The 20,523-nt window shown below is 41.8% G+C and overlaps 1 protein-coding gene across 2 annotated transcripts in view; it reads left to right on the forward strand.

Annotated features, from left to right (window-relative positions):
* Window positions 1–515: 515 nt before the first annotated feature.
* Window positions 516–20,523, forward strand: part of dgkzb (diacylglycerol kinase, zeta b) — a 56,251-nt gene continuing 36,243 nt past the window's right edge. For both annotated transcript variants that reach the window (XM_041039341.1, XM_041039342.1), the window contains exons 1-2: window positions 516–526; window positions 16,652–17,487. In XM_041039341.1, coding sequence (XP_040895275.1) covers window positions 17,270–17,487 — 218 coding nt within the window. In that variant the 5' untranslated portion in view covers window positions 516–526; window positions 16,652–17,269. The remainder of the gene's footprint in view (window positions 527–16,651; window positions 17,488–20,523) is intronic.

A 20,523-nucleotide genomic window follows, 5' to 3' on the forward strand; every position in this document is an offset into this window, starting at 1 on the left:
ATTTGCGTGTGCTGTTGTTAAAGTTGGTTAAATCGGGCCGATCAGCGAAGCGAGGTGACGGGAAAATGTGTTCGAAAAGCGGACTACTTTTTGTGTCGGTGCGGCGAATTTATTTCACTTTGCCTAAGGAACGGCGGTGCTACGACTCCCATTGCCTAGGGAAAAAACCCGGATGTAAACTCAGTGAAACTCTATGGAGAGAAAGTCAGCACACACACACACACACATATACACACACGCCATGCAACTCAGCAGAGCAGCGGAGCAGTTTGTTGTGTTGCTTTTTGTGTAACCGACTGCCTGTGTCTGCAGCCATGTGTCTCTTCCACTGATTCAGAGCCGGGCCGTCCGCTCTGAGCCTGCTGCCGATCAGGCTTCAGGTTCGGTTGCTCGCTGCTGGAGCCACCGGACTGTTGCACTTTGTGGAGGAGGAGGACAGGGAGGAGGAGGAGGAGGAGGTGAGGGGGAAGGAGGAGGAGAGAGGAGAGGAGGACAGGTGGCACGGCCTTTTCTCCTGCTCTTCCATGTCTACTAGAATTATTGTCTGTCTCAGTGACTTCAGGATGTCCACCTCACTGACAGATAAATAAATCAGTGGAGGAATGTAAGTGAGTCAAATTTATTATAATCTCAGGATTCATCTCTTGAGATGTATCCGGGACTCACAAGAACAAACAGTAAACAAAAAACAAAACAAGAAACATAAATAAATGAATATACTCAACTGCTGCAGAATATTTCTCTTTCTCTGCTTTATGTGTCTGCTCTACATCTCAAAGGGAAATATTTTACTTTTTTGAGCTTCTTTGATTTTAAATGTAAAACATCTGATGAGCTTATAAAATAAAAATAGGAAAAAACAAAATATTGTGAATGTGACTGAACATGATTTGAGGAGTAATGATAATGTGAAAAGATGCATTGACAGTTTTGGGTTTTTTTCAGCAGGACAAAATGTATTGATCCAATGATTATTAGTGTAAAAACATTGATAATGCAGCTTTAAGCAGTAAGGTCTGTCAGTCTGTCTGTTCCAGCTTTGGAAGCTTTAGTACAAAATCAGAAGTTTAGCCATCAAATTTTAACAAGGCCTGTCATTGTATTTCTATGCAGCAGAACCAGTTCAAAGCTGAACTGGAGAAAACAAAGCAGCTCACAGCGCCACAGAGACCTGGGCCCCCTGGTGGCCACTCCTGTCTCTTCAATCTTAAAATTCATGGAAGTAAATAATGTTGTGTTTTCTGTGGGAAGCAGAGACAGAGGTCCGAGGTCAGGGACACAGTATCACTAACATCAGGATGGCCACAACGCTTTATTAGTCCCTCAGTGGGGAAATTGCATTTAGCAACAGCAGGGGTACAGTACAGTAAGTAAATATGTAAGTAAGAGGCCAATATGGTCAGAACAAGATTAAATAAACACTGTCTATTTAGATTAATATACACTATATAGTGAGTGAACCTGTAAGAATTTATTATAGTTTAACATATTCTTTTCATGTCTGTATTGATAATCAGTCATGAGTAGAGAGATTAAAGGAAATGGGAAGAGAGAGGTGGGAACCAGGTGAACAGAGTAACAATCTGTAATGAAGAAAAGAAAGTAAAGTCTAACTTTATATACTGAACATGAAGATGATGTGTGGCATTAGACAAACTGAATCAGACATTACAGACCTCTGACACCTTCTGCTTTAGTCCTCACAAACTCAAAATCACCTTAAAAACCTTGATCCCAAATATTCCAGAGATGTTTTTGGGTAAACACAGACTTTGTTGGTAAATGGTAAAAGGAAAATTTTTAAAGAGCAATTTAAGAGGAAAACTGAATTGAAGAAGTTGAACAAACAAGATAAAAAAGTTAAGAAACGCAACAACTCGCCTCAGAGAAATTCCTGCCTTTTAAATCTTCTCATTCTAATGAGGAAATAAGCTTTTACCGTTACTACCCTCATCGAGGACGACAGCCAGAGTGTTGGTGAATGGTTTGGTTTCTGGTGAATTGAATTACATATTAGACTTCTTTAAATTTGAGATGTGTTATAGGTAGAATGACAACACAAATTCAGTTTTCATGTGGAAAATAAAAAGTACCATTGTCCTCTGCATGTGAGGTTAGAGAGTCGGCAGCAGAGCTGCTGTTGTCAGCACTCACATCCTGTTAACTGACCTCTGTTGGTTGTAGAAACAGTCGGTGAGTCAGCATGTGAATTAAAGTTAAACCAGGACAGATTTCAGCTGTGGTTAGAATCTAAAAAGCAAATCTACACATACCGTGTAACATCACATTCTTTCTTTTATCCATGTTTGTGCACCTGAAGGCCCACACAGGTGTTTTCACTGACATCACCTGATCAGACCTTTTCTGTGTGGGCGTGTTCAGGCAGTGTTTGATTGACAGCTCCCTGGCTCTCCTCCTGTTAATGTGGGACAGTGGAAAGTTCACTAAGCCAAAGTATTGCACCATGGCTGGATCCTCAGCTGCAGACGCCCAGGGGCCCCCAAAGCTCCAGGTCCACTCCATGTGGGTCTGCATGATTTGATTGGTCCACTGAAGCAGAATGTCAGCAACGTCCTCCGTCCTCCATCACAAGGCTTTGAACAGATCCGAATGCGTTAGTGATATAATGTGTTTTTATCATCAGAATATTTATCAGCAGAATATTGTGAATAATCATCTTATATATTGTCTGGTTATACTTTTGGATGTCAGACAGATACATGTTTCGCTGAGGTTTACAGTTCAGCTTTTCTCTGGAGTCCTGATCTGGTGGGCAACACAGTGACTAACAGGAACCACTTGGGGGCGCTATACCACAGATTAACGGATGAGTGCATCATATACAAGACAAACAAGACGTCAGTGACCGTTCAGAGTCTGTGTCCTGCTGCTGCTCATGAAGTTTCCAATCATCGCACAGACACAGACACACAAACACATCACACACATGTAATATACACATAACATATACACTGAACCAGGATCTGTTCAGGGTTCACTGCAGTGAATGTATTTCTACAGTCAGCCCTTTGTCGCTTCACTGTAAATCATCTGATGTTTCTCTCCTGCTCAGTTGAATTAACACCTGATTCGTTTTAAATTTTCTCAGTTTAAAGGTTCAGTTCTTCATCTGACATAAAGTATTAACAGCTGCTGGAGGTTTTCTGCACCAGAGTCAGTCCAAAGTCCAGATGTGAGGCTGCTCACAGGGACTCTGTTAGATTATCAATGTGCAGGAGTTGGGCTGAATTCAATACTAACCTTCACCTTGTCCTAAAATTCTCTGACTTTTCTCTGTGAGGTTTGTTTATGCGACTTATTCTGAGTTAGATTCACCAAACTGCTCCTTTCAGCCTGATGAAAACCTCCTGCTCACAATGTGATCATCAGCACAACAAAGAGCCCTGGTATGTTTGCATGAAGCTGCCACTGTGCAGAGCACAGGCAGCATGATGCTGATGAAACGGTTAGAATTTACTGTTAAGTTTGTTTTGTACTGTAAATGTGCACGTTAAAGTCCAGATTCATTCAGATGAAGCTGCTTTAGATCTGTGGGGGCAGTCTCTGTGTTCTGGGCTCCACAGGTTAAAAGGCTCATGGTTTTTATCATTATGAAACAGAAACAGCCATGACCTCTCAGCAGTTCATTTGTTCAACTCAAGTCAAAAAGACTTTCAGTCAGAAGAACTCATGTTTCTATGCCCTGAAGTCTGAAAATTATCCTGAAATGAATAAATATTCGTCTGAAGAGTTAGTGAGATTATATCAGTCAGTTTACCGTGTGGACTGACTGAGTCACTGTTTATTAAATTCATTTGATGTTTTTCTGAAGGGATTTCTAGCAGGCTGTTGGCTTCACCTGTCTGGACACTGAATCTGGACCAATCAGCTGGCTCCATCCTGGGTCTGACAGGTGTGTGTGGTGAATCGTGCGATCCTGGTCCTTTAACACGATCAGAGAGCAGTGGATCCATCATCTACTGGATAATAACTTCCTGGCCTGATGAGAGCCTGCTAACCACATTAACGTCCCCACGCTCTCCTCAGCTCTGCATGGTGATTAGTTTTCCTGTGGCGTCTGCTCTCCTTTGAAAAGGACCACTGGCTTTTTACTCTCAGGAGCTTCTCCTCAGATGTAAGATCACATCTGAATTTAAACACATTAAACCAATCAGAAGGCTTTCATGTCTGTCAGCTGAGATGAGACCAGATGAGACCTGAGGGAAGTGAAACCTGCACGAAGAGGACAACACTTCAAAGGAAAAGAAAAATAAGACACAGTATCTGGTTTAGGTGCTCTAATGTTGTCACAGTTCATGTGCACACCATGGGATACCTGCAGCTCTTTTATTCATTAAATCTTATTTTATTTTGGGCCTGTTGGTCCACACTGAAACATCTCAACAACTATAGGATGGATTGTGATGAAGCTTGGTTCAGACACTGATGTTTCCCAGAGGATGAATCCCACTGATCTTGGGATCCTCCAACTTTTTATCCACCAGCAGGTCAAAGTTTTCACTCCACCTGTGAAAAGTCCTGGATCCAACTGATGGACAGGGACCGAATGTTGGTGAATCCTGCTGACTTTTCCTCCAGCACCAATGTGACCTGACTGTGATGAAATGTGGTTCAGAGGCTCATGTTCATGTTTTGACTGTTGCTCAGACAAAAACAGGAAATTACAATACTTGAACTTCAGGGAACCTGTTTTTTTTCTTTTTTTTTTTGGTGTATTTTCTGGACAATGATGTTTCAATCATGAAAATTCTTGTTGGTTGCAACTTTACAGTTATTCTATGTTTTTATCCATGAAGCTTCTCACACTGGTCAGCCAGCTTCACTTTCTCTCATGATTGTAGATGTCATTATCATGAGATGAGGCCTCCAGTTTCACTGGTCTTATCAGTTTTTCTTTTCTGTGAACTGACAAACTGATTTATTTAATTCAGGGAAAACTAAACCAGTGAAATTTCAATGTTTTTTGTTTTTAAAATGACTTCAGCGATTAATCGGTTGTCAGAATTGTTGCTGATTAGTTTTGTGCTGATTGAGTGACTGATTGATCTGTTTTGTTGTTCTGGCTAACCATGTTCAGAACAGCAGTAATATTTTCATATTCAGATCCTCCTGAGATGCTGTTGGTGAATTAGTAGAAGAAGTTTTCTCTGAAGTGAGAAGGAAACGCTTCAGTGTCTCAACCTTTCCTGTCCAATGCTCACCACAGGCTGTGTGGTACACTCTCAGCTCTCAGCTCAGCTGGACGTGGACAGGAAGTAAAGCTCAGATGGAGAAGAGCTGCTGAAATGTCATCATTTAAACCCACTGAACATTTAGTACTATTTTTTTATTTTTGAAAACTTTTTTTTTGTTTTTGTTTGTTTGTTTGTAGACGCATTTCACATTTTGCATGTTCAGCTCACCTGCTGTCCTCTGAACCAAAGTGCTTCTGATAGCTTAGCATTTATATATTTATATTTATCTATGAAACCAGACGAAACAGATCAGTTAGCCATACTTCAGGCATGTCTTAAAGACATAAAGGCCTGGATGACCTGTAACTTTCTTCTTCTGAATTCAGACAAAACTGAGGTTATTTTGTTTGGTCCCAAACACCTCAGAAACAGTTTATCTAATCATATAGTGACTCTGGATGGCATTAATTTAGCATCCAGTACGACTGTGAGGAACCTTGGAGTTATTTTTGATCAGGATCTGTCCTTTAACTCACATATAAAACAAGTCTCTAGGACCGCCTTCTTTCACCTGCGCAATATCAGTAAGATTAGGAACATTCTGTCGCAGAGTGATGCTGAAAAATTAGTCCATGCTTTTGTTACTTCTAGGCTGGACTACTGTAATTCCCTATTATCAGGATGTCCAGTTAACTCTCTAAAAAGCCTCCAGCTGATCCAAAATGCTGCAGCGAGAGTACTGACTGGAATTAGCAAGAGAGATCACATTACTCCTGTACTAACTTCTCTTCATTGGCTTCCTGTAAAATCCAGAATTGATTTTAAAATCCTTCTCCTTACATATAAGGCCCTCAATGGCCAGGCTCCTTCATATCTCAAAGAGCTGATAGTACCATATCATCCTAACAGACTGCTTCGTTCCCAGAATGCAGGTTTGCTTATGGTTCCCAAAATCTCTAAAAGTAGAATGGGAGGCCGAGCCTTTAGCTATCAGGCCCCTCTCCTATGGAACCAACTGCCAGTTTGGGTTCGGGAAGCAGACGCCCTCTCTAATTTTAAAACGAAGCTTAAAACCTTCTTGTTTGATAAAGCTTATAATTAGTTGTAGTTACAGTCCTAGTTATTTATTAAACTTATAGTTAGTCACAATTATCTCTATAGACACTGTTACAGTTAAGGATATAGCCCTTAGTAGGGCTGGCTCAGGCAACTGAATCATCCCCTAGTTATGCTGCTATAGGCCTAGGCTGCTGGGGGACATCCCATGATGTACTGCGCACTTCTTCTTCTTTCTCTTTCTCTCCTCAGACCCACTCTCAAATTTATTAGCCTTTATTACATGTCATTAACTCTGTGTCCTCTCTGTCCCGTAGTCCTGTGTTTGTTTCTCTCTGGTCTCTCTTTCTCTGTACCTTTCTGCAGGTACCTCTGGCTCCGGAGCTGCATGTCCTATGGTCCTGGCTCCACCCACCTGCTGCTGTTTATTGTTTACAATGATCTATTTCTAACATGTTTAATGTTCCATTCTGCTACAGATAAATATTTGATTAATATTCTTTGCAAACTGTAATGTAAATAATTACCAGTCATGACAGCTTTTTGCCTCCGTGCTCTGTTTCATAATTCTAATCTGCTGAGCACACATTATCAAATAACTGTTCACTAACTGTAATGCAAATACTGACCCACATTGTCTGTATGATGCTGCATGTCTTTCTCCCCCTCTCCTCCATTCCTAGCTGTCCTGTCTTCCTCCTTTTCCTCCTTTCACCCAGCCCGGCCATCGGCAGGAGGGTCCCCCATCTGAGCCAGGTTCTGCTCAAGGTTTCTTCCTGTTAAAAGGGAGTTTTCTTTGCCACTGTCGCCTTAAGTGCTTGCTCTGGGGTCAGGCTCTGGGTCTCTGTAAAGCGCTTTGAGACAATTTTGATTGTGGAAGGCGCTATATAAATAAAATTGAATTGAATTGAATTGAATTGAATTTAGCAACAACTGGAGGTTCACAACCACAGAGACACAAAAAGATCTACAGCCACAGAGACAGAGAAAGACCAGCTGATTACTCTCTGATTTAGCTGTAGTTAAAACCAAATCACGTGGTTGTTTCCAGGAGACAAATAAATGGAATTTACAGACCAGTAAAATAAACTTTTAATCAAAACATTCATCATGTTGTAGTGTTGTGTAGTTTCGTACTTGAAAATTGAACGTTACAGCATGTACAGAAAAAATCCTGTCACTCACTAAACTAAGAATCACTCAAAGGCAACAAACTGTAAAACTTTGGATGAAATTGGTTATAAAAAAATGACTTGAATACTGAAATGAAATGATCTTAAAAGATACACAAAGAAATGAGGTTGTAGAAAAGCATCAAATGAAATAAAAATGTTCCTTTAAAGTGAAAAGTAAAATGACAGTAAGGAGTACTCGAGCTCAGCCCACAGACCTGAGCACTCTGACTGCAGCGTTACTACGACTCATGAACCTCAGCCCGTGCCCTCTCATGACATAATCGCAGCTCATCGGTTACTTTTTCCAGCCTCGGTGGAAGTGACTCATGACCAGGCTCGTATGAATCAAAGCAGAGTGTTGACTGTGTTTCATAACGCTCTTTATGTAAGGGAAGGCAGCAGCGTTTCGGGGGTGGAAGTGAAGCCTCTGTACCTGCCCACCCCCGCTGCAGCTCCACTCCACGTCTGCTGCTGCAAACCAAAACCCAAACATCCACAGAGCTTCTCCTCCAGGTTCAGGTCCAGACTCATCACAGCAGCAGAACTCAGGCCCCAGAGCCTGAAGGCCCTGGAAGGGTTAGGGCCCCCCTTCAGCTTCACCTGGGACATGTCACTGAAAGACATACAAAACAGTCACAAAGCTACACAAAACAACCACAAAGACACGTAAAAGCACTACAAAGAAACAGAAAGACTACAAAAAGACACAAAACCATCTCAAATATTCCTGGACAGAGGACAGCGTCTGATACCTGGACAGAGGACAGTGTCTTTTCTGTAATGAGCTTTACTTACTTCATTTTAGATACTTAGGTTTTCATTATGACATGATTCTTTGAACATTTTCTGTACTTAGTTTATTATTTTACTGTGATACTGAGATGACAGTAACTGTTATGAGATGACAGTAACCTCCAGAGCGTGTGTGTGTGTGTGTGGTCAGTTACTACAGCCATAAGCAGCAGCAGCAGCAGAGAAGAGAAGCTATCAGCCTGAAAACGACCAGGCTGATGTGATTACATAGAGTGAGGCCAGGCTCTGTGCTGCAGGACATGTTGTCTGTCATATTCATCATTTATTCATTTATTCATCCACTGTTCACCCCTCAGCTTTTGACTAGGTGATGGACCAAAGAAGTTAACACAAGACAGCCACACATCAACATTCAGTCAACAACATGTGAGACGTGCCCTGGATGTCCAGCATGTGGTGAGGCATAGAGACAGGGACATTATCTCCAAATGTGGAGCTCTAACAGCCTGCCAAGCTCTGCTACTCCCACTTCATCTTCAGTGGAGACTTTCTTCAACATCAGTCAGTGTCACTGGCAAACTTACAGGAATACAGATCTTTCTCTTGGAGAATATATTTGCATTTTGTGTCATGGAACTGTGAAGCACGCAGCTTCACTCAGTTCTCTTTAATCAGCAGAGTTTAGGAAACCAACTACACAGGACATGAAACCCAGTCAGCAGGTCCTTAACATAAAACAAAACAAAACAAGTCAGGATGGTGAATGTGGGGAAAATAAAATATAATCTATAACTGAACCCACAGCACAGTCATCACCAACACGCAGGTGAACCTTCACCTGCTGAACCTCACAGGTTCATTTATTCATGATGGGTTTGAAAGAACGAAAGAGAAACATCTTTAAGTCACACATCTCTGAAAATTATGCTCATTATTCATAAAAGTTAGCTGATATTAGCTAAAGTTTGCTAACGTTAGCTGGTGTTAGCCCATATTAGCCTATGTTAGCTAAGGTTTGCTAACGTTAGCCAATGTTAGCTAATCAAAATGGTAGCTGACAAATTCAAATGTTTTCAGTTTTATATTTAGCTTGAACGACTCAACTAAAGACTTAGCACCATGACTGTTCACTGTGATCAGTTACATTTAAGTGATGTTAGAACAAAAGACACAAAACAACCACAAAGACACAATAAATGACTGAAAAGAGATTTAAATAACAAAAAGAAATGAAACACAAACCTAAAGAGACACAAAGCCACAAAAGACGAAGCAGCCATATTGTTTGTTTGTTTCATAATGTGTCACTTTCAGTCTGGGGGGGCTGTAGTGGAAGGGTGGGGGCTCTTTTATCTCTCTGTGTCCAGGTCATAATCTGTCCATGGTCTGTCCAATATAAAACCTGAGGATCATCCATCATGATGAAACTCAACATTTTTGTTTTTGCCATAGGGGAGAGTGGGGTGATTTGTGCCACGGGTAAGTTGTGCCACCCCCTGTTTCTAGGGAACCATAAAAGAAATTGGTCATGTGACCACAGATTTTTGAGGAGTCAGGCCTTTTACTCATCCTGTAAAGAAGAGAGCATCATTGCATGAGAATTAAGCATATTTAAGTTCAAAAAACTGTTTTTTGCCCTTCAAAGTAAAATTTTTGTGATCAAGGTTTTTTTTATTGTATCTGAACTGTAATAGACAAGTTTGAAAACATTTCACACATGTTGTAGTGCTTTGGTAAGCTACACTATGAGTCTATACAGCTAACATGATGTTAGCTTAAAACTGCTGGATGATGCATTTTTTTCCAAAATGTTGGGGTTGGGGTGATTTGTGCCAAAAGGCCTGGGTTAAGTTGTGCCAGTGGCACAACTCACCCCCAATAGTTTAAACATATCATTTTATTGTAATTGTACATTGTATTCTTACATTTAATCTCTTAAACTATGTGACATTCTTAATTTTAGGCCAAAAAGAGAATTAGACCATCATGCCATGAAGTTATAAGAGGAAGACAGACAGGGCTTCCACCCCTCTAGAGGACATGGACAGAGCAGTGAAAGAGGTGGAGAAGGGGGAGTCCATTGGTCAGGTGGCAAGGCAGATGAACATATGCAGGATTACATTAAAATGATACATGGAGAAGAAAAAAATAGATGGAAAAGAAATAAGGCCAGGATATAAAAGAACAGAACTTGCCAATCAAGTCTTTGATGAACATATGGAGAAAGAGCTGGCAGAACATATAAAGGCACTAGCAGCAATGTTTTACGGTCTAAGTCCCATTAAATGCTGTGAACTGGCTTTTGAGTATGCACGAAGAAATGACATCAAGCCAGCCAGCTGGATTAGAGAGGAAAAAGCAGGTTTGGTTAAGTGTGCATTTATTAAGAAAAGGTAATAGGGAACATTAATAATTATTTCCCCAGGAAATGCTTATTATCAGTTATTACCATGCAGATAGTTCACAGAGAAGCAAAACTGGGTTCTTATTAAGAGCATATAGCTTCAACTTATGTAAATGAATGTAAACGACAGTGGCTCAATAAGTGAAATATTGGCCATTAATGTTGTAAAATAACTTTAAATAAACCTTAAATGAGTAATTTTGTGTTGAATGTGTCTAGCTTTTATATTGCATTACAGTTTCTGAGATTAAAATATACTGTTTTACTTCAATAATTAATGGCACAATTTACTCCAATGTATGCTCTCCAAAGGCACAACTTACCCCGCACCGGGGGCAAGTTGTGCCACGAGACCACTTTTTTTCAGAAAGCTATATTTCTTAAATACTATATTTCTTAAATACTATATTTCAGTTCCAAAGTCATTGTTCCCATAGATGCACCACATCCTGAAATATATGTACATATTTAAATTGGAAGTATTACTGTTATGGTCTGGCTTTAAAGTCACTTTAAGTAAAGTAAGGTTGTTCAGTAAATCCTCCGTCGTAGAGCTGTTAGTTTACTGTGAAGGTGCATTACTGTAAATACATTATCACTTCACAGATGTGTTGGTTTGGTTGCAGGACAACTTACAATTTGTTTATTCTTATTGGTCAACTCCTGTAACCTGAGCAGGTCTCTTCAGCCAGGTAATTGAAAACATCTGTGAGGCTGTTCAGGACCTCAGATCTATAATAACCCACCATATTTCATCCTGTTTTTATTTGTAATCACGACTGTTTAATAAACAGAGATGGGAAAAATCAATCAATGATCAATTGATCGTCTGAAATGAAGAACCGCAGAACTGTACTAAAGTCCTCAATTACATGAGTTCAGTTACTTTCCACCATTGTTAGTTTGTTAGTCACTAGAACAAAACTAGTTCTTAAAACAGCTTTTTCATTGGCAGACACCCACAAGGTCCATCACAGAGGTTTAACTGCCAGGAGATTGTTGCTGCTCACCTGGTGTGAAAACAAACAAACAAACAAACAAACAAACAAACAAACAAACACACATACACACACGCGCACACACACCTGGAGTGAAATGTGAGACTGAGAAACAAATCCAGCTGTGTTTTTTTTAGTCAGTCCGCTTCTCTAAACGTGAACATGGACGACACGTTTTCTGTGAACTGATGTTGCAGACGTGTTTTCACTAGATGGAGCCCAAAGCTCTCAGCTGTGTTTTACTCTGGTCTCAGTCTCAGTACCTTCATCTCTGTGTGACACGATTTGTTTCTGTGAGAAGGTGATGTACCCACTTTTCTTCAGCCTGCCCCAGACTACTTCTGCTTCAGTCAGGGATGTTCCTACATTTCCCACCATGCTGTTAAACAACTTTCAGAGACGGTGTGTGCACTATCTTCACCTCCTGTTCCTATGTGTAGGAGGACAGACGAACAGTCATTTTCTCCTCTTTCTGCCTAATTAATGAGAATTTCACTGTGCAGGCTGATTTTGTTTTCTCTGTTCTCACCTTTAATCTCAGTGAACACCTGAATGAACCTGCAGGATTTGTAACATCACTACTAGTCTGGAGCCAGTCAGGGTCCTGTATGAAACAGACCCAGTGCGATGTGGAAACTTGAAGCTCCAGGTGTGAGAATGGGACACATCTGGTGTCCAGCTGTTTAACTTTAAAAAATATTTTCACATTTTCTGTTTTTTTTTTTTTTTACAATTACATTTACTTTTGAAAATCTGTCCTTGAATAAGTTCAGTTTAGTGAAAAAATGCATATATATAACAAGCTTTTCATACACAGCCTCTGAGTAAAACTCATTTCTCTACATTATTTCTCTAACGTCTACTTGTTTTCTGTAAAAAGCCTTAAACTGAAAGACGAGTCGCTCTCCGGTTGAAACCACAGTGTTAGAGGCTCAGTGTGAGCCAGAGACTTAAATGCAAATTTAGACTGTAAAAATGTCTAATGAGTACTTAGACAGTACTTAGAATATGTACTTTTTAAATCCAGTTTCAAATCCATTTCTACTGAAAACACATTGATGTCTTACATAAATGTCAAATATCTTTATAAAAACAAAGGCTGAAGCCTGAAATGCTGTAAAACATTAGAATAATGGTGAGAAAGCAGTTTTAAAGCAGCATCCCCTGTGCGTCAGGGTGGAGCTGGAGAAGAGGCTACAGCTCAACACGTTCTCTCCGGAGAAATAAAGGTTAAAAGCTTTTGAGGCTGAGCCGACGCATCAGTAACATTCACTTCAGCCCTGAGCTGAGAGTTTGGCCTCCGCACAGTTAGATAACAGCAGCTCCACCAGCAACAGCTGCAGGTGGAGCTGAACGCAGGGATCCAAGGATCTCAGGGCCCACTGACAACGCCATGTCTGTTACTGCTGCTGAGATTTGAGCGCTTCCTTAAAGGCTCAGTTCACCCAAACCACACCCAAGACAGCACAAGAAACTACACAAGACAACAAGAGAGACACTAAAGCAGAGGTGTCCAAACTGTTCCACAAAGGGCCGTGTGGCTGCAGGTTTTTTTCCAACCAATCAATAGTCTGAAGACTGAGATCAGTTGATTAAATGAGTCAAGTCTGGTGTGCTGCTGCTTGGACGCAACAAAAACCTGCAGCCACACATCACTGGGGAGACATCTTTTATCTTTCTTCAGGACTCTTCAGGACTGTTTGCCTCTGCAGGTTATCTGAGGTCATCATCTTCATCATCATCATTGTGACCTTCAGGAGGCCAAGAGTGGTTTCCTGCTTACATTCACGGCGTAGCACAACTCAGAAGTTGTCAGCTCTCACATAATGCCTAAAACAAAAGAATTATGTGAAGCCACAAAGGCAGCCATGTTGGCACTGCAGGAAATTGGCATGAGTGAGAGACAGGTAGCCAAAAAACTGAAGATCTCCAAGACAGCCGTTCATTACACCAAGAAAAAACAAACCGAACATGGTACTACCAAATTGCTAGCTGGTCGAGGCAGGAAACATCTTTCTACCCCACGAGATGACCGTGAACTCATCTGTTCCTGTGTCAGGATTCGTGTGGTGGATCAGTGATGATCTGGGGTTGTTTCAGTATGGGTGGAACAGGGCAAATACAATTGTGTGAAGGGAGAATGAACCAGGTCACGTACAGGGCTACTCTTGAAAACAGTCTTCTTCCATCAGCTGGAAAACTCTTTCCTGCCTTGAATGACTCGAATGGATTTTCCAACAAGACAATGCCCCTTGCCACACGGCAAGGTCAGTTAAAGCCTGGATGGAGAACCAGAACATTAAAACCATGCCGTGGCCAGCTCAGTCACCAGCTCTAAATCCAAATGAAAACCTGTGGAAAATCATCAAACTCAAAATGGAGAACCACAAGCCCAAAAACAAAGCTAATTTGTTTGAATTTCTGCAACAGGAATGGGCTGCTGTGATAGCAGAACAATGTCAGAAGCTGGTGGAGAGCATGCCAAGCCGCATGGCTGCAGTCATCAAAACCAAAGGTTATGCAATCAAGTTCTAACTCCTGTGTGTATCATGTGACTAAAACAGACAGAAAAGAAAACATGGAATGCCTAAAAGCACTGTTTTTGGCAGTACAATGCCATAGCTATTGATGTTTTGGTTATAATCAAGAAAACCATGGAAAATGGCTAGATATCAGTTCTTAAATTAAACTCTTATGAGCTATTTTTGTTATCATTATATATTTGTCCAAACAAATATACCTTTAGAGGTAACAGACATTAAAATGAACAAGAAATTGAAGAAAACAAGGGTGGTCTAATAATTTTTTCCATGACTGTATCTATCTGTCTATCTAGTGGTGTAGTTAATCACCCCCCCATGCTGACACTCAGACATAGCTCGGTCTCCTGTGGTGTAGTTGACTTTTTTGAGCTGATCTATATGAGTGTTGCCCTTATTTGACAGTCAGACAGGAAACACAGGGAGGGAGCTCCAGCTATGGATGTTGCAGTTCCGTGGCCCAACCATTAGGCCACTACCCCCCCCCCCCCCCACCACACATCCCCCTGCCCCACAGGAAACAAAACTTTGAACACCTGGATTTTGGCAGGAGGGAGAAGGATGAGATGTGTTTAAAGGTTTTTAAACTTGTTGGAAATAAAAACACATCAGGCAGAAACAGCTGATGGTGCAGAGCAGTGTGTTCGTTCCTTTTAAAACGCATCTGGATGGGGTCTTTTAAGAGAGAGGACTCATTTCCAGCACCCGGCCTCTTGCCCGCTGCACCTCTCTTTTAATTGGCTGTCAAAAATAACCCGTCTCATCCTTCAGTTCCGCCTCGAAGCAGGAACCCAGGGGATGAAGCCGCCACGTGCACGTGGTGAAGAACTCTGCGTGGGTCTCACTGCGGCCGTGCGACCTCTGCTTTGCTGCAGCACACTCTCTCTCAGTGTGGGCTGGTTCTCCATCTTTATGTAAAACCTATGTGGGAGGGGAGCACATTGCAGAGTAGGGCTTCAGAAATGTGATCCAAGTGAGAGGCAGCTGCAGTTTCCTCTGTGAGGAAAGCTCTCATCTTTACAATATGTTGATTATGTTCTTATTTTTTTCTTGGTTTTTTTTTTTTTTTGTTGGGGTGGGGGTGAGGCAATCTCGGGACACCAGTTTCACACCGTCTCAGTTTAATACTGGACCCTGATTGGCTCTTGTCTAGTGGTGATGTCACAGATCCTGCAGGTACATCCAGGTATTAAATGGAGATTTAAGGTGAGAACAGAGAAACTCTCTTGCTTAAGCAGATGAATGTGAAAACAAAGTGCACATACATCATTCTGCACGATGACGTCAACAAGCAGAAACACGTGTTTCCTGAGTGTTTAAACATCAACACAGAGAGGGGAGGGGCTTCTGATTTGTTAGAGATGAACAGTCCAGGTGCACAGACTCACAGGTGTTACCTCAGTTGTCAGTCATCATGGCCGATTATTAGTGTCTCATTTTATCTGATGTTTTATTTGTTATATTAATTTTGGTGTTTCATTGCTCTGTGTATATGTGGATGACACTGTCATTTATGTACATTTGCTGCAGTAGGATACTCTCCACGCTCTGAGGCGATCTGTTGGAGCGACATGTGACCAGAGGCAGCTCAGACATACATGCATTCTGTGTTCAGTTTAACAAGCTGGTCACAGGACTGCTCTAAAACCATTAACGTCTGGAACAAACAGCTCTGACTCTGGGTCCTTCCTCCCTTTCCTCCCATGGAGTCAGCAGATGTTCGAATCCTTCCTCTGAGCTCATGTTGACGTGATTCATCACATCATTCGTGCTGTCAGTCTCCTGTTCTACTACATCCCAAAGGTGGTCTGCTGGATCCAGGTCTGGAGACTGTGGAGGCCACTGAGGTCCACTGAACTCATGTTCATGAAACCAGGACTTTAGCTTTGTGACCTGGAGCATTATGCAGCTGAAGGAGCCATTAGTGGATGGAGAACTGTGTCTGTGAGGGGATGAACATGGTCAGCAACAACACTCAGACAAACTGTGGCATTCAGACCTGCACTGCTGCGATTGGCTGATTGGATAACTGCACGAATAAGCAGGTGCACAGGTGTCCCTAATAAAGTGATCAGTAAGTGTATGTCTGAACTTCTGTGTTGCATGTTTGTCCTGTGTGATGTCCTTCACTGATAGTGATGCACTCTTTCCCTTTTGTTGCTGTGCAAATTTAAAAATGTCATTTTAATCTTATCTAATCTTAATCTAATCTTCTATTTGTCAGTCATTGTGTACTTTAGTATATACATATTTTATATACATGTTATATACATGTATATATGTGGACATGTTCTTCTCTCTGCCGTGGCCTCAGCTACTGCTGCTGCTGCTTCAGCTCCAGAGGAGAAAATTAGTTTATTTCCTCCTGTTTTTTTTAGATTCCTCAGCAGCTGCACAGACTCAGCAGCGCCAGCAGGTGGCAAACTGCTCACCTCCACCTCTCAGCCAATCAGAGCGAGAGGAGCAGGGGGTGGGCGGGACATAGGAAAAAAGAGAGGGAGAGCCACAGAGCTGAGATAAAAGTAAAGAGTGAGCGGAGCTGCGGAGACACACGGCTCCGAGGAGAGAAAGCTAAAGAGTGAAGCGGAGCAGCAACAGGTAGGCAGAGCGGAGGGGAGGGGACGGAGTCCAGCTCCTGCTTCCCACTCTGGGTTTGTTCTGTTAGAGTCAGGGCTTCAAACTTCCTGGATCCTCTGGTGCTGTGGGGAGAAAGAGGAGCAGTGTTGGGAGAGCATGAGGAGGAGAGAGGCTTCCTCCGGCTGGGAGGGTTAGGAGAGGAAGGAAATAAGGAAGCCAGAAAGGAGCACCCCCCCCTCAACACACACACACACCCTCTCTATTCCACCTTCCCCTCCTGGCCTCTCCTTCCTCCCCTGGCTCTAAGTCTCAGAGAAGAGTTGGTCTTGTTGTTAATGCTGCTGCTGCTTCCTGGTGTGAAGCAGAGCTGAGAAACAGCACAGACACACTCGGCTGCACTTCCTGTCTTTGAGACTGAAGTTGTCAGTGGAAGGTGAAGCAGCTGCAGAGGACTGGAGCTGTCAGAATGGCTGGCCACTGCTTGGACTGTGTGAGCTCTGCGCTGACCTCAGACCAGCTGTGAGAGGAGAAGCAGCAGAAAGGCAGAGAGGGGAAGCTGACTGAGGCAGCCATGGATCAGCAGCAGCAGCAGCAGGCTGAGGAGGAGCGGCCGGCTCAGCGCAGCACCTCCGTGCAGGATGGAGGAGAGGAGCCCTTCACCTCCACCCCTGTCGCCTCCTCCACCTCCACCTCATCCTCCTCCAACACCGAGCTGCCCCCGGTGGCCCCGGCCCCCCGCTGCCACCACACCAGTAGGACCTTCACTGGCCTGAGGATCTTCTGCAGGAGGTCAGTGTCTCCTTCAGCTGCCCACACTCTGACACTGCAGCTTATTCAGGGTCACATCAGCCGCTCTTGAGCCTTCTCAGTCACATTAAAGTACATTTCAAAACTTTCTCAGAAATTAAAGATGTTTTTGCCACTTTCTACCACTGAGCGAGGCTTAACTTCCTCAGATCATTCATTCAGAGCTCGCAGACGTGCTGCAGAGTGGGCTCCTCTACTGCTGCACAGGAAGTGGTGTGTTACACGACTCGTTTCCAGATAAAAGTAACGCTCTGTGATGAGCTGTCTGAGCTGTACGTTTGGAGACAGGATCCGAGTCAGATCAAGTCAGATGCTTTTTGTTTTGTGCTGTTCTTTTGTACCAGAACATCACAAAGAGCTGTTCAGTTAAACTAAAATGATGGACCTAGATCAGGAGTGCAACTAATTTATTTACTTATTTATTATTTACTTATTTTCATTATCCATTAATCCTCCAATCATTTTTAAGGATTCATTGTTTTGTCTTTAAAATGACCAAAAAATAAAGAAAAAAGAAAAAGCATCTTATTATTACCACAGACGAAGGTGACGTCCTGAAATGTGTTGCTTCCAAAGATATTCAGGTTTCTGAGCTGTGTGTCACAAATCAATCATTCAGTGAAATCAAATCATTTTTTTTATTGGAGACAGAACATTTCACAGTGTAAATATAAACCTTTGCTTTGGTGAACAAACTACAGAACGGTTTTAAACATAGTTATAAACATATATACACACCTAAACACAGAGATATCTGCAGTGAGTGAATATTGGCTGATAAATCAGCCTGGACAATGTGTGTGTGTCGGGCTCTGTTACATCCACTGTGTGTTTGTTGCTGTGTGTCTCTGTCTGGTCTTGTGTGTCATGGATCATTTTAATACAGTGACGTGAAGATAAAAAACCCATGCATTCATTTCTTTGCTGGAATAGAAAAGAAGATTAGAGATCAGTTGATCAGTCAGTGATCACGTGATAGTTTCAGGATCTCAGATGTGACTCTGAACCAAACACTTGATCCTTCTGCGTGAATGTTTGTTGGACATTGATGAATTCAGGTTCTGGGATGTTGTCTTTGAGTGAAACTCCCTGTGTTTGAAGATTTTTGCAGTTCGGCCCTCTGAAGCAGGGACAGTGTGGAGCTCATCAGCTGTTGATCAGATGGAACAAGAAACCTGATTATGTTGTGTTCTAGGAAATTGTGATGAGTATTTTTCACAGTTTTCTGAGTTTTTACAGACTAAACAGCCCAGAAAATAATGTTTTTGCAGTTTAACCCTGTAAAGCAGTGATGCTGTGGTACAGCTGGATCCATGGCACTGGACTAAATATAAACTGAGATTTGTTGAATGGATTTCTTTCAAGAATCAGTCACTGATTTTTATCAGTATATCAGTAAAACAGTATGAGTATAACAAAGGTGTCCACTGATTCATAGAAATGATAGTGAAACCTAACAGACTGAAAGAAAGAAGCCACAGTTTCAGAATGTCTTGTTATTTCTCATCTCATGGCGTTTCTCTGTGAACACTGATGTGAACTCTCAAACTACAAGGAAAAACAGGAGGAAAGAGAAGAAAACAGAAATGTCTTCTCTGCCTGGCAGAGCGTCTTCACAGGTTGGACAGAAGTGTGATGGTTCCACCTCCTCACATGTCAGAATTTCTCCCTCTCTGACAGTAAACTGAATATTTGTTGGTTTTGAAATGCGATTAAGTCACCTCAGGTTCTGAGACACTGTAATGGGCAGTGTTCATTGTTTTCCTCTGTTTTGTAGACTCAACAATTGATTGATAAAGAAAATCAGTTAGTTTCAGCCTGTACGGTTTACGGTGATGTTGGTGATGTTTCTGCTTTAATAAAAAGCATAAATAACATGAGGACAATAGAAAAGAGCATCGTCCAGAGAAGCTCAGTCTTCATCAGCAGCATGTGAGGAAAAAGAAAGTGATTAATGGTTCAGTTGAGAGGAAGCATAAAAGGAAAAAACTGAGCCAAAAATAGATTTAAGGTGAGTGTGGAGTTTTCTCTGAAAAACACTTCAGGATGACAGAAAAAAAGAAATGATGAAACTGTGACTTTTTCCTTTTGGACGTGAAGGTTTCACTGTCATTTCTGAGCCTCAGAATCAAATCAAATCAAACTTTATCTGCCACATTATTCAAATACAATGTGCAGCGAAATGCACCATTGACTTCAGGTGCAAGGTTGTGCAGCAGCACTGATTTACAAAGTACAGTATGAGTATGTTCGAATAAAACTGGAGACGCCTCTTCTCAGACCACTTCTTCAGGCAGCTTCTGTCTCACAAACACACACACACGCACACACACACACACACACACGCACACACACACACACTCACACACACACACACACCTGCCATGTTGTAAAAAGGTTGATATTGAGATAAGTTAAAGAAATAAATGATAAAAATAAAATAAATAAAAGCCATAAATAAATCCAAGAATGAAAGAAATAACCAGTCATCACCTGAAGATTTCCCAATATCCAACCAATAGATCTCAGATTACATGTACTTCAACGCCGTGGTCCAGTTGTTTGATCTCCAGGTTTAAACCACAAAAACTGCAAAAAATTTGAAGGGAGTTTGGAAATAGGGATGCAACTGATGAATAGTTAAAAGTCTCCATCACAGCGTTTTAGAGCCCGACTGACAAAGATTCAGTTTACAAAGAAACAGCAGCAGACCTGATCAGATGATTGATGCTTTACTTTGAAGCATGAATCATTTGATTGATGCTTTACTTTGAAGATTTTACATGGAGATGATTAGTAAAATATTGGTTGATTAATTGATCTGTTTGTCAATCACAATAAAAGACCGAGGTATTTCCCTTTTCCCCTGGACCAAAAAGCGTCCAAACATCAGTGAGTGGAATGATTGAAGTTCAAATTTGAGTTCGTTCCCGCCACCTCTGTGTTTAAGATGCTATGTCTTCCTCCTGGTTTGGTATCAGTTACTTCTGAAGCATTACCTGTCGCAGTGTTACATCT

Source organism: Toxotes jaculatrix, chromosome 5 (assembly GCF_017976425.1).
Source record: "Toxotes jaculatrix isolate fToxJac2 chromosome 5, fToxJac2.pri, whole genome shotgun sequence".
NCBI classification, from domain to species: Eukaryota; Metazoa; Chordata; class Actinopteri; family Toxotidae; genus Toxotes; species Toxotes jaculatrix.